Source organism: Chaetomium tenue (assembly GCF_020726465.1).
Source record: "Chaetomium tenue strain MPI-SDFR-AT-0079 chromosome Unknown F5144scaffold_8, whole genome shotgun sequence".
In the NCBI taxonomy this organism is placed as follows: Eukaryota; Fungi; Ascomycota; class Sordariomycetes; order Sordariales; family Chaetomiaceae; genus Chaetomium; species Chaetomium tenue.
The window spans coordinates 435,553-453,140 of NW_027117336.1; the positions used below are offsets into that span (position 1 = coordinate 435,553).

The 17,588-nt window shown below is 56.1% G+C and overlaps 6 protein-coding genes across 6 annotated transcripts; 4 read left to right on the top strand and 2 right to left on the bottom strand.

Annotated features, from left to right (window-relative positions):
* Positions 1 to 664: 664 nt before the first annotated feature.
* F5144DRAFT_401741 (T-complex protein 11-domain-containing protein) lies at positions 665 to 3,301 on the top strand. Its single transcript, XM_066784838.1, has one exon. The coding sequence runs from the start codon at positions 1,158 to 1,160 to the stop codon at positions 3,192 to 3,194; it is 2,037 nt and encodes a 678-aa protein (XP_066638312.1). The 5' UTR covers positions 665 to 1,157; the 3' UTR covers positions 3,195 to 3,301.
* F5144DRAFT_401742 (uncharacterized protein) lies at positions 3,302 to 3,771 on the top strand. The gene has a single exon (XM_066784839.1). The coding sequence runs from the start codon at positions 3,408 to 3,410 to the stop codon at positions 3,717 to 3,719; it is 312 nt and encodes a 103-aa protein (XP_066638313.1). The 5' UTR covers positions 3,302 to 3,407; the 3' UTR covers positions 3,720 to 3,771.
* Positions 3,772 to 4,746: 975 nt separating this feature from the next.
* Positions 4,747 to 5,160, top strand: F5144DRAFT_587457 (uncharacterized protein; the record flags this gene model as incomplete). The annotated part of the gene is made up of 1 exon (XM_066789841.1): positions 4,747 to 5,160. A coding segment is annotated over one exon (222 nt), but the record flags the coding sequence as incomplete, so codon positions are not given.
* A 1,586-nt stretch (positions 5,161 to 6,746) lies between these two features.
* F5144DRAFT_587460 (vacuolar ATP synthase 98 kDa subunit) lies at positions 6,747 to 9,907 on the bottom strand. Its single transcript, XM_066789842.1, has 4 exons — positions 9,523 to 9,907; positions 7,420 to 9,450; positions 7,108 to 7,328; positions 6,747 to 6,976 (listed from the first exon to the last, which is right to left on the bottom strand). Exons 1-4 carry the CDS (start codon positions 9,728 to 9,730, stop codon positions 6,845 to 6,847), a joined length of 2,592 nt encoding a protein of 863 aa, XP_066638315.1. The 5' UTR covers positions 9,731 to 9,907; the 3' UTR covers positions 6,747 to 6,844.
* Positions 9,908 to 10,428: 521 nt separating this feature from the next.
* Positions 10,429 to 10,933, top strand: F5144DRAFT_587461 (uncharacterized protein). The gene has a single exon (XM_066789843.1). The coding sequence runs from the start codon at positions 10,461 to 10,463 to the stop codon at positions 10,797 to 10,799; it is 339 nt and encodes a 112-aa protein (XP_066638316.1). The 5' UTR covers positions 10,429 to 10,460; the 3' UTR covers positions 10,800 to 10,933.
* Positions 10,934 to 12,439: 1,506 nt separating this feature from the next.
* On the bottom strand, positions 12,440 to 14,713 carry F5144DRAFT_401810 (uncharacterized protein). Its single transcript, XM_066784840.1, has 2 exons — positions 13,939 to 14,713; positions 12,440 to 13,848 (listed from the first exon to the last, which is right to left on the bottom strand). The coding sequence occupies exons 1-2, from the start codon at positions 14,486 to 14,488 to the stop codon at positions 12,461 to 12,463; spliced, it is 1,938 nt and encodes a 645-aa protein (XP_066638317.1). The 5' UTR covers positions 14,489 to 14,713; the 3' UTR covers positions 12,440 to 12,460.
* Positions 14,714 to 17,588: the final 2,875 nt, after the last annotated feature.

Consider the following 17,588-nt stretch of genomic DNA (forward strand, 5'->3'; position numbering starts at 1 on the left):
TTGCTCCCAAACAGCGCCCCCTCCCAGCACGACCCAGCGCCCCACAAGCATGTTCCAGAGGGCAGCTGATGGCGGTGGCATGGTGGCACGCCCCTGCTTCCTTTTTTCTGGGTCCCTTTCATCCACATCCCATCCAGGCATGGCATGCATCCTGGTCCCTCCTTTTGCCATTCATCCCTCGTTCACAGTCGTTCTATCCTGCCTGTCCCTTTGCCGTGTATTGAATAATAACTGACGCCGCTCCCTTCTGGGCACGCCACTCATTTTTTTGGCTTTTTATTTCCCGTTCCTTCTACTTCTTTCCTCCTACTTACTACCTACTCAATCCATGTTTGCGGTCCGTTATTTGTGCCGACTGTCCTCTGCCATACCTGCTGCTGCTGTTGCTGCTGCATCATCACCTTTGCAAGTGCCCGGCCTCGCATCCCATCGGCCCTGCCTGCATTGAAACCCGCCTCACCGCCGATATTCCGCCGTCTCCCTCGTGACCCTTGGATTTGATCTTCCGAGTCTCACCGCAAACCACTGTCAAGGTCCCCCTTCTTGCCATATTTCGACCTCTTTCCTTCTCGACCCGGAAACCCAACACTCTCCTTTGGGGCACTATCCTTCCAACAGCATCGACACTCCTTTCAGTCCGGTACTTTGTTCGACGCAAAAGTGTGCTGCGTGTTCCCGTCAGTACTCCAAGGGATACCTATCCGAGACAGGCCACCGGAAGTATTGCAGGTAAGTCGACCACTCGCTGGCTTTCTGGTTTTCCGCCTTTTCTCCCTGGTACCGACGCTTGTTCATACACTACACGCATCCGCGTCCACTTCTACCCCTCGAAGACCCCCTCCCCTTTCCCGACCACAGGCCGGCTACGGCTACAGTGCTTCATGCGGCCAGCCGCTCTCACGAGACCTCGTCTCCGGATTGTGTTGCCCACCGTTTTGTTTGCCCCTGCACCTTTCCCGTGGCATTCCCCGTTCGAGGTCCTTGCATTGGTGCTGACCAGGGGCTTTCAGCTCTCCTCCGCCTCTTTATATACGCTGGGGAGCCAACTCATTTGCCATCCCTTGCTCTCTGCTCCGGACCGTCCTGCGAGCACCAGCATTCGATCAACATAATCCGATTTTCGGCGACCGGCCGAAGCAACTAACTGCTCCTTGAAAATGAGTGATCAAGGTGCCGGCGGGGGAATGTCGACTCACAGGAGACAGGATTCTGGGGAGGAGCCGATACCCACCGAGACCGCCCCGGAGACACGCGCGCCGCCTGCTGAATCAGATAATGTCGAGCTGTCTCGACCTCCGCAAGACCTGCCTCGGAAGCTCAGTCAAAGTGCATCAGACCGAGGCGCGCGGGTTGTCACCCCTACACAAGGACTCTCAAGGAATCCATCCACATGCTCGAACAGCTCGAGCGCGAGGCCACAAGCCGAATACCTCCCTGCACGCACACCGGGGCTGGAACAGCGCCCGGCGCCGCCCACATCTCAGCCCAGCCTCTCCGAGGGGCCCCAATTAGAGCCCCCGGTTACCAAGGCGACACTCAGCGAACTTGACGTACAAAAAATCGTACATAACCCCAAGCTTCGTCATGACATTAACTTCGATCCCGAATTGCACTTCAGGCCGAATCTGGATGGAGACAAGGGGAGGAGGAAGCAAGAAAAGGCGAATCAGTTCTGGAATGCCCTGTATGACCAGCTGGTCCTGTTTGTCATGGACAGGGAGACGTTCCACGCGAGGTACGGCCATGGGGATTGGTGCCTGCCAGTGCTGCTCCGGGCGGTCAGGGAAATTATCGAGACGTTGGTGCCACAACGGGACCGGAACCTGCTCAACGAAGGGTTGAATGTGGATCTGCTGATGCAGCAGTTCAACCGGGGCGTCGCCGATCTCGAGAAGCTAGCGTCATGGTTGGCAAGCGTCCTCAAGCTCCACTGCGCCCCGATGCGCGACGAGTGGGTCGACGAGATGTACCAGGAGCTGAGCAACGGGAACCGCAACAACGACATGACGGAGCTCGTCAAGGGGATGCGCAGCCTGCTCAGCGTGCTGGAGGCGATGAAGCTCGACGTCGCGAACCACCAGATCCGGTGTTTGCGCCCAGTGCTCATTGAGGATACCGTCCACTTTGAGCAGCGCTTCTTCGTGAGGAAAATGGAGTCTCGGAAGCTTAGCATCGCACCGTCCAGGTTGTGGTACCGGGCAGCCTTGGAGTTCACGGAGCGGCTTTACGACGGCGCCCCAATGCCCTACCTGGCCGCGTTTGGCGAGATGTCCGTCTTCTTCGAGGCTCTCTCGAGGCTCGTGCTCCCGTCGACCTGCCACAAGGCCGTCCCGCCTACATTCGTCTTCGACGACGACCGGATCCTGAAGCTTCGTTCCGATTTGCACGACAGCATCTGCCTGGAGATTTGCATGCGGAAGTTCGAGGACCTAGAGCGCCTGTCGAGGGCGACACAGATGTGCCTCAAGGTTCCCTCGTACGTCAACGAGGACTTGACCAACCACCGGTCCTCGGGCGACTTCAACTTCATGGCCGCCGGCTCATCCCGCCCCACCAGCCTCGCCTTCAGCGACGGCAGCTCCAACTTTTCGTCTCCCCGGAACTCGGGCGGTCTCTTCGCCCAGCCTACCCCGGACTCGGCCGAGTCTCGCTCGCGGGGGTCGGAACTCTACAGCTCGCTCCTCGCCCTCCTCCACACTGCGCCCAGCGCCTGCACGCCCGCCGAGCGGTGGCAGGGCCTCGCGGGGCCGATGGCCCTGCAGATTCTTCGCTACGCCAACGCGCCCCCGTCGCTGCCTGGCTTCGAGGATCAGCTGGCTGCATGCCTGGGCGACATGAACTCGGAGCTTTTCCGTGAGGTCGAGTCGCACTTCCAGCAGCGCCTGATTTCCGAAACGGCGCGGCGCGTCGTCGAGCTCAAGGGCTTGTCGGGCGTCGCTCTCTTCTCGCACGCGACCTCGGGGCGCGGCCACACCTGCCGCCACCTCGACTCTCGGAGGAGTGACCACGGCCAGCGCCCTAACGGTCTGCTTGGTGGCGACTCCCCGCGCGAGCCGCGTGACGATGCCTGCGTTGACGATATGGCGCTGCGGCTCGCACACATGGGGGTGCTACACTGGCGCGTCTGGGCGCCGATTGCGTACGAGGGTGATATTGAGGGCGAGCTGAGCGCCATGCAGAACTCCATGATCTAAACGGCCACGGGATCCGCGACGACTTCCGCCCACAACCACTACCTACTTATGATTCTTCGACAACTGGCCATTGTAACATCCCCCCGGGCATGACATGGTCTTTTGCAACCACCACTACACACCCTTACCTGTTTAATCATCGGCCTCGGGCACGCGGAGAAACTGGGTTGCCGCGTCTGCTCGGGAGCTCAGTTCTGCAACTCACTCGCTTCCATGCATACCCATCTCACATTGTCTCTCTTTTCTCTCTATCTCTTCCTCTCTCTCTCATCAATCATTATCGGAATACCCGTACCATACCCATACTGCAACCCATCTACGAGGTTTAATCTGCATTCTTGCTCGAGATCAGCATACCCACCCATTCTGGTGTTGTCTGTGCTTTTTTTATCTCTTTTCTTTATCACCAGATTGGGAGGCTTGAGACAAGAACACGGCGTTTTACTTTGTTTTGAGTTGGTTTTAAAGTTTTGCGAGCACACGGCACGGCGTTCTATTTGCATTTTTCTCTCCCTGTGTCTTTGAGGCGATTTCAAAGGCAGGGAGGATGATGGGTGGGGGGAGAGGCAACAGTGGATTTATTGACTTCAAGGTGGCTGCTTTGCTGGTTGGTTGGTTGGTTGAGTCTTTAATCTGCAGTCCGTTCGACGGATTGGCTGTCTGCCCGAGATACCACCACTGGTGTCGGTAGGGGTGGGACTGGGAAGGGGAGGAAAGGGAAAGGAAGGGAACGGAAGGGAAGGGGGAGTGCAATAGAACGATGGCTTTGCTGAATTAGATGGTTTGGGTTGGGGTCTGAATTGGCTTGGTTTGGTTTGGCTTTCGCTTTGAGTCTATTTGATATACTAGACCGAGGAGAGAAGAAATGGGAATATACCATGCCCCGGTGGTCAGGCCACCGGGTAGACTGAACTACAATTCTTGGTGTCCTTTGGCAATGTTGTGTAATGTGTGACCAATGTTTGTTTCATTATTTTCGCTTTGATGTTACCAACTTATGAGTTTACTACATGCATGTTTTCTGCCTTTCAGTCAAAGTCACCTCTCCATCGTCGTTTTCCTCGTCAGTAAATTCCTCCCCCCCGGCGGAAGCGGCCGTTGTGTCGACATAACAGGGCAAACAGAATAGCAACCAACCAACTAACCATGGCATTTGGAGTAGACTACGTAAGCCATCTGTTTCTCAAATGAAGCTTGTTACAACCAATTGCTTCCCCATTGGTCACGGCATCAACCCCGGAATGGGTTGTTGATTGTTTCATCCCCAGCAAAGAAAACACGGCACGGCACGTACTACGAAGAGGCTCGTATGTGCTGTTGTATGCTGTCGTGGGGCGTAAAAAGAGACGTTGGGTCGCGGCCGTATCGTATGTATGTACAATTCTCACTTACTTGTGATACAATACCGTCGGGTTTGGAATGTGATTAATTACATACACACCCTGCCTTGCTTGCGGTGATGGCGTCGTACTTGTTGGCAGGCACGGGTTTGGTGGTACGACGTACATGTGTTTGTTTCATGGTGGGACTTTTGTAAGCTGTTGGTGTGAGGCACGGCGGAAGTACATAGCAAGGGGGGGGAGGGTGTGTGTGGTGTTGTGTGTTTGGCGTTGAGCTTACGGGTATTACAGACATAACTAACGATTTACGAAAAGCGCAATTACTAAACCAGCATATCTTCTGGTCCGTGATGGGAAGGTGGGAGAGATAGTCCTGACACAAGGTGGCCGGCTGTGTTTGTTTCGCTCTGCCATGTAAGTGCAGGCGGATTTGGCTTCGCTTCTGCATCTGCATCTGGGGAGCGCGATCGCTTACTGCATTGGGCCAGGGGACGGGGAACGCACGACTTCTTATTTGTGGTTTTGCGATCGATGCGGAACCTCGTTCCTGGGATGCGGGTCGTGGATCCAGAGTCGGGATGTTGAAACGCGGCTATGGCGTGTAAGTGCTGCAGGTGTGCGGCGTGGGGGGGTTGGGCCGCATCTCTGTACATTAGCTTCATTCTTGGGGGTTATTTTGGGTTTCCCCGGGTCCCGGGCCTGTGGCTGAGTGGGGGGCAGGATCCTGGGGATATGAGCTGGCCAGGTATTGACGATGAAAGGGTGTCGTGGGTTTAGCCCCATGAAGATGTAGGGTGGTGGTTGGTGGTGGTGATGCATATTCCTTTTTCTTTAGCACGGGGACCACCCGGCCGGCAGCGGAAATAGAAACGACTCCTTTTTTGGCCCCCAAATCATCGATCGACATCGGCACGGGAAGAAATAATAGTCCCAATGTGAAGGAGCTTCGGACGAGGCGAAGCCGGTGATTCTGAGTTTACCCCTGAATCCCGACGGCCGGCGTTTTCCGGGCAACCAACCTGCGTCTGCCGGAGGTTTCAAGGCTCGGGTTACACAGCATGCAAGCGCCGGACCGGCCGAGGAACGGGGTATGGGTACCGAGATCTGGAGGAGGGTAAGAGTAACGGGGTGGCCGTATCAAGCCCGACTCCGCCGTTCAAGCTTTTCACAGTATTTCCTCAGAGACCGGCTTTCGGCTAGGGCCATGAGGCCCCATCTTCCATCACATTGTCGAGTCTCCGTTTTGTACCGGTACTCTCTAGCCGCCGATCAGTACTGCCACTCACCCGGTAGGTCCAGAACAGACAAGTCCATCAGGAGAGGCACGCCAGGTGTGGTAACACCAGATCGGGAACCCACTCCCACGTTGTCGAGTCAAGATAGGTAGCGAGGCCATGATAGCTGATGATAACTGGTCCGTTCCTGGTGCGAAGAAGTGCACCTTTAAATGCCTCCCCCACACTCGGGACCTATCAGACAGCCACAGCTCTTTGCCCGGATTAGGCGTCGAGATCTTCGATACACCCAAACAAAACCTTGACATACAAGTTGAAGCCCGAAAGGGGGCACACCGGACCCCTATTATGCAGGTACTTCGTATTCGATATTTAGTTTCCCTTGTACTTCCCAAAACATAGTGCCAATCACAAGACCGAAGGACTTGGACAACCCACGCAGCCAACCCCATGAAACATCTTCCAGTCAGTTCCTGTCCGGAGATGACCGGATGCGGGATTTACACCCCACGCCCAGGACGACAGCCCCAAACCACCTTCCATCACCGAAGCAAGCTACTTCCGGGACATGTACCCCATATCACAATTATGCCACTGCTGTCACCTCCAATGCCACCGATTTCAGCTCCGTAAGGGCGAGGGAAATTAGACGAAAGCTCTGAGCACGCGACCCCTCAGGGTTACCGTCTCCCTGACTAGCTGACCGATTGGCTTGTCGGTGCACCAGAGAGCTGGCTATGTATGTACATTCGTATCTGTACATGCCGCGGTTGGAATCCGGCAATGGGCAGGTTTGGCTGCTTGAATGCCGAGCGAGGAGGAGGGTGGGGGTTACTTAAGACTCACCATCGTGATTGGTATCATGCAGGACCCTTGGACTTAAACCCCCACCTCCTCCCAGATACCCAAATATCGGAAGGCGACTACGCAGAGCAGAGCAGAGGGAAACAGCAACACCAACAAAGCAAACAAAACAAAATCCGCCATTGATCTCTATGCATGCATGCTATACTATTCTACACATCCGCAGCGCAGGACAAATCTCCAAAGCCCTACTGCCGATTCCGAACCGCCATCATCCCATATATTCCTTCAACTCCTCTGACTCCTCCAGCAGCTGTTTGAACGAGAAAGGCGCAAACGGCCACCCGCCAAACTCGGCAAATTTGGAGAACGACTCGACCCACGCCAGACGCAACGAGTGAAGCTGTAAAAGAATTGTTAGCATCGTTCCATCACAGGATAAAAAACGGCCCCACTTCATCCCTCCATCCATTCTTACCCCCCCCCCCCCCGGCGAGGGATGGAGTAGGAAAAAAAAAAGAACAGAAAACTTACCATAGCGGAAACACCCTCCATAATAATCAGAATGATACAGCTTAGACAAAAGAAAGCCGCAAAGACAATGACCAAGAAGATGGCGCCTCCGATACCCGACCCGGCCAGGGCAGGGCCCATGGTCATGGACCACAGCACAGCCGAGAGCTGCTGATGGGCGAGGGACAGTGCCCAGAGACGGAGGTACGACGCCGTGTGCGAGACACAGTTGAGGCAGAATTCTGTTCGTGACGCACGCATGGGTTAGTGGGCCGATTCATCGAATAAGGATAGGGTATGTAGGATAGACCGGGAAATGGGGGCAAAACGTACCAATGGTGTGAATGACCTGATGAATCATGACCTCGCCAAAATCAAACTCGCCGCCGTGGCCACCATGGCCATCGTCATCATCCCCATCCAGATCCTGCGCGATCATAGCGGCGCCCTCGCCGGCACTGTCCACGCTGTGCCTCCCGTTGGCACCAGCATCGTCGTCCTCGTCCAGCGCGCTCACTCTCGAGCGCTCACCGATGCCGCGATAGCCCTTGGCGCGGGCGCGGTTGTGCTCCCAGCGCAGGTAGAAGGGCTTGAGGAACAAGAGGATGGGCACCTGGACGAGGGCAAGGAGCAGCAGACCGACCTGGACGTATTTCTGACCGCGGTACAGCGGCACGTCAATGAAGCCGGGCTGGAGGAACATGTAGATGAGCATGTTAAGCAGGCCGGGGGGCTGCTGGCCGATGGCGAACCAGTCGACGGTCCACTTGTAGATGATGCAGATAACCAAATAGCCGAAGATGGCCTGGAAGAAGATCATGCCGGGGAGGAAGTTGCCCCAGATGTCGACGGGCCGCTTGAAGTGGCGGGCGTTGATGTAGGCGAAGCAGAGAGAGTAGGTCATGTGGGCCCAGCCGAGGATGATACTCATCTTCATCTTGTAGCTGTTGCTGAACAGCAGATCGTTCTCGGTGCCGTGCCAGCGCCAGTCCAGGCCAAAGGGGTAGCGGTAGTTGGGGTCCCGGATCCGCGCGGTGACCGTCTGGCCGGTGGTGAAGCCCTCGGGAACGTCCCACTCCCACGAACTCTTGAATAGCGTCATGGACTTGGAGAAGATGTCGTTGTAGATGAGACCAGTGTAGATGGAGAAGACAGCCATGACCAGGGCGATGTAACGGCCGTAATAAACCATGGCGAAAAGCTCAAAGGTGACCTTCTTTAGCGGCTTTTCCCAGTAGATCATGGCCAACGAGGCGCAAAGCATGATGATGGCGTGGCCAAGATCACCAAACATGACGGCGAACAGGAACGGGAAGGTGACGATGACAGGGATGGCCGGGTTGACTTCCTGGTACGTGGCCGTGCCGTAGGCATTGACGATGGTCTGGAAGGCCTCGGTGAACTTATTGGTCTTGAGGTACGTTGGCGGCTTCTTGTTGGTGCGGATCTCGTTGATGATGGACGGCACCGACAAGCCGGCTCGGTTGGTCACGTCCTGCAGAGTCGACCGGATGAGCGGCAGATCGTGGGTCGGGCACCAGCCCTCGGCGATCAAGGTGCGGCGGGCACGGTCGTAGGAGAAGTTGTTGAGTGAGTTGTAGACGGCCTTCTCCTTGCCCACGAGAATCATCCAGGCCGATAGAGACCGCGAGATCTGGGTGAGCTCGGCCTCGAGGGTCTGCTGGGTGTTGCGGAGGACGCTCTGGACGTCGTTGAGGCGGGCGTTGACCTCGTGCACCTGGTCCCTCCGCAGATCGCTGTTCTCGTCGACATTGTACACCTCGGCGCCCATGGACTCGGAGATCTTCCGGATCTTGGCCAGGATCTCCTTGCCGTGGGCGAAGATGACAAACACGTTCTTCTGCACGGGCTCGTTGGTGGTGGGATCGACGAGCGGATCGGGGATTTCGGCCTGGTTCATGTACAGGTTGCCGCGCAGGGTGCGCCACAAGATCCGCTCAAAAGCAGCCACACGGTCACGGGCAATCACCCCGGCAACGAAGCCGATGTTCATGCCGGAGAAGGACCGCTCGACCTCCGGGGCCGAAAGGTGGTGCTCCACGTCCTGCAGCAGAGGGGCGTCGTCGTTATCGGTGGAGGCACGGATCTCCTCGACATTGCCGTGGGCGCGGTCGAAGAAGCCGCCGGCCTCCCGTAGAACCCAGCGCCATTCGGTCAGCTCGACCTCGCGCTTCTTCAGGGTCTCGTAGCTCTCGTTCAGGGAGGACACGCGCTGCTCCAAGCTCTGGCTGCGCTCGGCGAGCTCGTCGATCTCGGTGGTGGTAGGCGGGGCGAGGGTATCGACATCCAAATCGAGCTTGCGAAGAGCGATGCCGGCCTTGTCCATCTGGGCATGGAAGTAGCCTGCATGCATGCGTGCCAGCGGTTAGCGAGGGGCTTGGGGGGGGGGTGTCCAATTGCTGTTAGGCGACGTACGCAGCTGGCGCTCGACATTGTCAAGACGGCGAATGTCCTGGGTGAATGCACGCTGGAAGGCGCTCATTTCCCCATTGAGGTCTCGGAACTGCACCAAACCGAGTTCGCCGAGGGCATTGACGACTTCGCGACCGATTTCGTTGGAAATGTAGAGCTGCACCATGCTCATGTCCGCCGAGCGGAACGGCGTATCTCGTGTCGGTGCCATCGCGACGGTCGGGCGGGGGCGTTAACCGTGGCGATGGTAGTTGGTGATAATGGGTGTCGTAGTGGTGGACGGGTTGTTGGTGGGAGGATGGGGAATCGGTTCCAGGTTCCAACAACCAACCAACTTGGGGCGGCGTAGGAGGTCGGAGCTGCTGGCCTGAGGCTGGCTTGGCTCCAATTGTTGGCTTGAGCTTGCCTGCCTTGTTTGAGCCGCGCGTCGGCAAAGCCTCGGCGGGATTTGACCCCTATAGTGCAAATACTGTACTGCACACGGAGTCGTAAAAGATACGTACCTCCCGTGTAAGTGCCCCTGACAATCTGTCGAACTGCTGTACGCACCCATCCACGGCCAGCAGTGTTGGTGTTCTACATCTAGCTGAGTTTAATACTCCCCGTTTTAATGCCTGAACATCAAATGTTAACTCTCTGTCATGATTGCATTCCCAATTCTTCCGCATCACACCACCGTCTTAGACACACCCTTTACCGGCCGTTGCCATATGTTCCTTCAAAATACTTGCCGCTCTAGTTTTAGAGATAGTCTGCACCCCAAATCCTGGAGGCAGAACTTTGACGGAAAACCTGTGACGTCTTCGTCCATTTACTGTGTGATATCTCAAGAGACAGGCAGGAGGAAGCCTTCCATGTCTACGCCACAACACCTTAACCTTAGGTCTCCAGTGAGTCACCATGCTTACAAAAAAGAATAATCTTTGCCTTTTCTTTTCTCAATGTTTACGCCATGCTTCAGCAGCTGGAAACTTACGTTAACAAGAAACATTCTAATACTCAGCTTACCCCAAGGCCCCTTAGGCTGTTCATCCTGCATGCACCAGGGCCTCCGTCGAAAGGGCGATTTCTTCAAATCTTCTTTACGTGCTAAACTGATTAATAGTATTCGGGCATGTGGGAGGCGGTATTGGTGTGCATCGCAGAACAAAGGTAAGAGTATCAGATTGGGGCCGCATCGGGGTCTAAAAGTCGGAACCGACGTTCGTGGTCCCTTGGCGAGTGAAACAGGGATATCGATTGTTGTACCGTTGGTATGGGAAGTCCTGTTACGAAGATGACTGTTTTGGGGGTTGGGTGGTCATGTTTTGATAGGAGAAGGGGATTGCACTTCCTGTGGCTATGACCAACACCTCGGCGAGCCATGGAATATTAACGACATACCCTAAGATCATAACCTTCAGCTCTGCAGACAGGTTTAATGACAGAAAGTATGATCAAAGTTAAAGTGACGTCAAGTGGGCGAGAGGGAGCAACCTGACTGAGAACGAGACAAGGAAGGGTGAGAGTGGGCATCGAAAATATATGTACCTTCGTACCGCAGGCCAGGGGTATAGATGATGAGATTGATCTTGCAAATGCAATCGTGTAAGTGTTTTTTTGCTTCGACCACTTGTTGCTCCATGTTCGTGCACCTCCCCGTCTTATCCGGACATGAAAAACTGCCAAGCTCGGCATGGTTGTTTTGACCCAATCCCAGGGAACCTCCAATCACCCGCGTGACCTCTCTCCCACCTCGAAACCGGACTTCCGCGTGGGCTGTGAACGGCGAGCTTTTCAGGGGGGATGCAGTGCCTATCAAGAGAGACATTGACCCCTGCTGAGGGTTAGCCAGTGACCTACCCACGCTCCATTTCCAGGTTGGTTGGTGACACCCGAACTGGTAATTAACTGGAAGACCTCACAGAAACCATCGTCAAACAAGAAACCGGAACGCATTGGGGCTGGTTGATGGGGTGATACATAAAAACCCCTTCCAAAAAGTCACACCGCTTGTCATCCCCTGCCGTCGAAACTGGCAACGGTGGATAGCCCAAACAAATCTGACCATCCAAAGGGAAAACACGAGTAGGGATTCAAAGGATTTCATGCACCAGCGCCAAAACCACCAACTGCCGTCTAACGCGGGAGGGAGCCAGTCGTCAATCGTTCCTTTCTGGCCCGTAGTCACCCCGCTCTCTCACCTGCATGCCGAGCTTCCCTAATCCGAGTGGGGGTGATTCCGTAATCCTGACCGCTAAAACCTCCCATCTTATCTGTTTCAAGGTTTCACATGCGCGATATAAAGAGGACCCCCAGTTCCCTCGGGACCTTCTTCAACAAGTTGAGATGAAACAAACAACCATGGATGGCTTATGGCAACTACTCTGTTTTATTCAATTTCAATATCGACCAAACAATACAGTGTCGCAAAAACAAAACACAGACAAGACTTTCAAGACGTCATCCACCCATCATCATCAGTCCCTAGCGGGAATCGTTCTCTCAACCAGAGCGCAACAATGGCAATAATCAAACAATTATACAATCAACTTATCGCGTTCCCGTTCCTCGCTCCCTCCTATGCACACAACGTACGCGATTTGCCTTTGCCCTTGCGCCATGTGCTTCTCCCTCTCTTTTTTTTCCCCAACGTTTTGTGCTCCATGATATATTCCCGGTTTCCGACTTCTCTCTCTCCCCAGAAACTCCGTGCAGATGCAACCAAAAGACAACCGGAAGTCGATGAAGGAAGAAGCACAACAACAGCCCGCTCCCCCAAACTCCGTTCCCGTTCATCCAGTCTCGGTGTAATAAGAAAAAAAAAAGAAACGCCAAGAAGAAACGCCGCCCCCGTTCGCTTGCCATGGTATCGAAAATCCCCGGACCGAAGACGAACAATGCTGCAGCGACTACGCTGAAAGGAAAAGAAAAATGAGCAGAAAATGCAATCTCCGACGGGTCAGAGCTTCCGCGAAAACATGAAGTTGCCGTACATGCCCCCTACCTCGGCATGAGCAACGGGTATCTTCCTCATCCCCCACGACTCGGCCCCCATCTTCCAGCTGCGGCGGCCGTCGTCTCGCGGCCCCGTGGCGTTCTTGTTGGGCTGCCGCACCATCCAGCCACGGCTTCCGCACTCGGACAGCTGCCAGCCGATGCGCTGCAGCGCGGTAGAGGACTTGCTAACGCGGCGACAGACATCTTCGGCTAGCTCGACAACCTCCAGCGGCTCCGAGAACGACTTGAGGATGGCGCACGCGCTGCCGAAGAGATAGACGAGATCGAGCTCCTGCCCCCAAAAGTCCGACAGGTCGATGTACCGGAGGCTATGCGGTACCCAGTCGACCTCCATCGTCACGTCGCCGTCCTCGTCCGGCACAAACAGCCGGTTGACATCCCGCAGCGATAGAGATCGACCGACCGCCAGTTCTTCCAGGTGCTTCGTCAGCGGCCGCAGAAGATCGATGTGAGAGGCCGCCATCTTGCTGCCCTTCAGATTGAGCGACTTAAGCGTCTTGGGGAAGATCGGAAGCAGCTCCGTGACATGCTCGGCATCAAAGGCCTGGTGGCTTCTGGCGTCCGTTGCCAGGCTCAGGAACTGCAGCCCCTTCACGGCCGGATGGTTTGCCAAGAAGTCAATCACGTTCCTGGCCGAGAGCAACGTGCATTTGCTCAGGTTCAAGTGTGTGATCGTGGCGGTTGGGGGGATCGAGGACAGAGCGGTGTCTGTGATGCGGGTGCCGGCTACGTCAAGGTGCGTGAGCCGGGCCAGTCGCGGGAGAATCACCTCGAAGACCGACGACGGCAGCGTCAGGCACTTGTGCAGCGACAGCCGTTGCACCATCAACTCCCTGGGCCAGTTGGGCGAGAGGACGGACAGAAACGATTCCTTGAACGAGTTCGAGGTGCAACCGCAAAAGTCGATGGCCTTCAACAGGGGTAGCTCCAGGAACAGCTTTTGCAGCACTGCCGCATCGAGATCATCATCGATGTACTCCTGGCCGAGGAACTCTTGGAGGTGGGGTGTCAGCTCCAAGCACTGCAGGAGCGTCTCCGACGTCAGGTTACGCGCCTTGGAGCGCTCGGCAGCAGTCAAAAATAGCTGGGAGGGATTGAAGTGGCAAAAGTCAAGCCGGCGCACGATGGTGCCCAGGTTGGGGTGGGCTGAGATGTGGGCAAGGAATTTTTGAAAAATCCTCGAGTGGGGTATGGTGATCCTGCTGTACAGCGTGCTCAGGGTCGCAACATGCAACGTCCTGGACGTCAGCAGCAACGACATCAAATCGATATTGCGCCTCGTGATACCATTGGGAGGCACATCAAGAGCGAGTAGGTTGATGATGGCGCCTGGGGAGCGATGTTAGCCGAACGCACAATGCACAACACACGACGCACAACGTGGGCGTGGGGGGCCACGCGCAACCAGGAAGAGCTTACTCAGTATCTCGGTGGGCAACCGCTCGATGGGGGCATCGCCGGATCTGTTCTGACCGCGCTTAGCCGGGCGAGGCGGGGGATTGCTAAAGACCTGGTGCAAGACCTGAAGATCACCAAAGCTCTTGCTCGCGAGCTTGCCCCTGACCTGGATGCCCTTCCAGCCCTGGAAGCTGTCGGCCGGCGTCCAGTATCCGAGGAGTTTACTGTTAGGGTTGGTAACGGGAGGCTGGAACTGGGTCTGGATCATGTTGAGCGCCCGGGCCGACGAAGTGCTGGAGGCGCTGGGAGTGACGGGCGGGCTAGTCGTCGGGGTGTCGTCGAGGATGGCGACCTCGTCACTATCGGCGTTGAAATAGGACGAGACTTTGGATTGAGAGAAGGACTGGGGGAGGATGTTGTCGTGTTCGCGGATGGATGAGAAGGAAGAACGAGAGACCCGGTCCGGGGTCCCAGGTCGGGAATTATCGTCGGCCAGCATGGCTTTGTAGTCCGGCGAGGGCCGAAGGGGTTGCAGGCGGCCTGGCTGCGGTCTTGGCTTGGAGACCGCCATCGGGGGGGGGGGGGGGGAGAGAGGAGAGGGCCAGGGGGGGTGCTGGCGGATAAGACGGGGCTTGGCGTGGCCCCCGGGCAAAATTACAAGCGGTTGTTGCAGGGCAAGGCGGTCAGGTGCGCGATGCAGCAGTGGGATGGCGACAGGTTGGCCGGAAGGGAAGGAGGAGTACACGGACGGACAATGGATCCGTGATTTGATGCGGAGCTTAAGCCTGGGGTTTTTTGGCCAGTCGGCAGGTGCGTTGGCGAACGAGGTCCAGGCAATGGTCTGGTCTCACAAGGACCCGGAAGGAAGGCGGATGGCGCCGGTCTCTTTCTATTAGTCAAGGAACCGGTGTGTTAGGTAACAGGAAGGCTCGCGACGCCGCAGTGCGGGGAAGATGCGAGCGATGGAATTTGGATCCGCAAATTGAATTCGTGAACCTGCCCAGCCGCCGTCTGGAGATGCGATGAACCCTCGATTGATAGCGTGGATTCGAGGGCCAACGGACCCAGTCGTGCCAGTGAATAAAAAATCGCGGCCCTGCAGGGGTCGTGGAGTCGAGGTTGTGCGTCGCTGTCTGTCCAAATGCAATTCCTCGCGTTGCGGTTGGCTTGCGGGGTGCTGTCGAGCGGGCGAGACCGGGTTGAACGAGTGGGCGGCGGCACCCTTGGGGTGTGTGGGTGTGACACGGCGATTCGGGAAGCTCGATGTTTGAGTGAGTCAAACGACAAAGGCCCCGCGGAGAACAACGGACGGGAATAGCTAGAATATTCGGCGGTGCTGTCGGACGAAAGCAAACAATATTAAAGGCCGAGTGCTGGACAATGTATGTGTACAATTTCGGGAGGTAGGAGTCATCGGTTTAAGCGGGCGTTCAGGAAGAAATACGTCAGGCGCAACTCCGATACAGGCCGAGAAATAACCTGGAAGCTGGCGAATTGACCACAACTAAGCCGCCCTCAAAAGCAGGACACGGATCAGCCCGAAGACACACAACGCAGTTCAGGCTGGCAAATCTCTAAACACATCAGCACAGAGGAGCTCCGACTGGGTGGCTGACCGCAGACGTGTTTGCCGCCTCCGCGGGGTTGCTGCACCCACGCACCTACGACAACCCTTTGACGCTGAAATGTGGGAATATCCTGGCATGGCAAATGGAGCTTCGAGAGAGCGGAGGCCAGTCACAGCGTCGGCCCGTTGAAAATTTTCGCCTCGTGCACCCCTCGTGTTTGTTGTCAGTTTCTCAGCGGCACGCACAGCCCATAGTTAGTGTAGTGTATAAAGCCCGTCCCTGCCCAACTGTCTGGCTTCATGTATGCTGCGCAGCTGTTGATCACAAGCGGCGGGAGCCCCGACGCCGAAACGGCGAGGAGTTGACGAATTCGATGCCAAGTTCGATTGGCCCAGACCAGCCATTCGAGTCTACTACCCTTGCCACCTACCCCAAAATGAACCGAGCTTCCATGGCACGCCACAAACATCATGTTGCATGGCGGCAGCTGAGAGTGCAGGAACTTCGAGATACGTAATGGGTTGCACCCTCCTCCACCAACCACACAATTGGGACGTCGCATCGGGCAAGCTGCAAAATGCAGTCTGTAAATTGCCCACTTGCGAAAAGATGGCGATGATCACATTGATGAAGCACGACACGCGAAGGCTCGTCGCTCTCTTTCCGCAAACGGACCTCATGTGCTGCAGAGCTTTGGGAGGTTTCGAAACATTCATCTTACATAATCACTGGAACCTCAACCCGTTGTTCGGTATTCGTTTCTATCTTCTTGATCGCGGAGTTGCTCTTTGGGTTCCTTGACTCGGCCCAACTCGGATATCTGAAAGACGAGGCCACACGAGGAGGGCTTGTTTCAATCGGCGATACTCGAGAACCACTCAGCGACTGCTTGTCGGGCGATGCTTGATGCAAATGCTGAGACACGGCATGAAGGCAACGCCTCAACGCCGAGAAGCTGACGAGCTGACGAGCTGACAAGCCGACCAAGACCCCTTTTCCAATCGGTCCCCGACGCTGCTGACATTGGCGATTCATCTGTTGAGCCAAGGCGAACATCAGGCGGCGTTGGCCCATCCCATTCTCACCAAGCCGTTCACGTGGTGTCTGATCACCTAGGCCATTGGAGCCAGGCCTAGCCCCGCCTCTGCGGCAAGGGTCACCGAAGTCCGGGGGAGCCGCTTGCAGCCGCGCCGCGCTAGCGAGGCTTTTCCCCTGCTGCTTGTTTTCGTGTCCCTGCACTGATTTTTTCTTTTTTGGCCTTTTCTGCTGGGCTGATCCTAGCACTTTTGGACCCCCAAGATTCGGTCGACCAATCTGGGCTCAGGGTCGCATCGTGGCTGGGTCGGGACCCGGTAGCTTACCGACCCGATCTCCGACTCCGGCCCGTAGATGGGGGCCTGGACCCTCAAAAACATTTAACTTATCTGATCGCCTTGGAATGAGGCGAGCGGGTGGAATTCAAATTATCATTGAGCTCTAGCTTCGATCAAACGAAGGGGGGAATACCTCCCGACCACCGTCTCTTCCCCTCAGAAGCCAGCCCAAAGTTCTCGGCCGGGGATGCTGAAACTGCAACGTGGTATTTCCAGGCTCACATGACTGCTTTCTGCATGCCACCTCAGCAAAACCGTTCGTCCCGCCCTTGCTGATCGCGTCTCGGCAGCATGCAGCAGAAAACGCCCAACAAATCCGACATCTTCTCGCCTCGGGGGTTGCCAAGCGAACGGCCAGGCCCAGATGGATCCGGATTCGATGATCTCCATCTGAAATGCACAAGCTTCACAGCAGGGGAACCCGCAAGGTGCACAAGCTCAGGAGTATGATCACAGCTCCTCAAAAGGACACATAAACCCGCTGCCAAGCAACTACCGTGGCATCGAAATACAATCCGTGCACCACCAGCACATGGAAGAGGATGGAAGCTGCAGCATCTGCAAGCTGCAGGCAAGCTGCAAGGTGCAAAGCAACCCAACCCCAGCGGAACGAGGGCACAAGAAGGGGGAAAAAACAGGGTTCTGCCCACACGAGCCACACCACAGCTGCGGCCCCGATGTGCCGTACATCTTGTGTCACCACACTGTTAACCCAGAAAGGTAATCAACC

Coding starts and splice junctions, on each gene's coding strand:
- F5144DRAFT_401741 (XM_066784838.1), top strand. CDS start 1,158: ATGAGTGATCAAGGTGCCGGCGGGGGAATGTCGACTCACAGGAGACAG.
- F5144DRAFT_401742 (XM_066784839.1), top strand. CDS start 3,408: ATGCATACCCATCTCACATTGTCTCTCTTTTCTCTCTATCTCTTCCTC.
- F5144DRAFT_587460 (XM_066789842.1), bottom strand. CDS start 9,730: ATGGCACCGACACGAGATACGCCGTTCCGCTCGGCGGACATGAGCATG. Junction 9,451..9,522: donor CAATGTCGAGCGCCAGCTGC/GTACGTCGCCTA, acceptor GCATGCATGCAG/GCTACTTCCATGCCCAGATG. Junction 7,329..7,419: donor TCAGGTCATTCACACCATTG/GTACGTTTTGCC, acceptor CGTCACGAACAG/AATTCTGCCTCAACTGTGTC.
- F5144DRAFT_587461 (XM_066789843.1), top strand. CDS start 10,461: ATGTTTACGCCATGCTTCAGCAGCTGGAAACTTACGTTAACAAGAAAC.
- F5144DRAFT_401810 (XM_066784840.1), bottom strand. CDS start 14,488: ATGGCGGTCTCCAAGCCAAGACCGCAGCCAGGCCGCCTGCAACCCCTT. Junction 13,849..13,938: donor GTTGCCCACCGAGATACTGA/GTAAGCTCTTCC, acceptor ATCGCTCCCCAG/GCGCCATCATCAACCTACTC.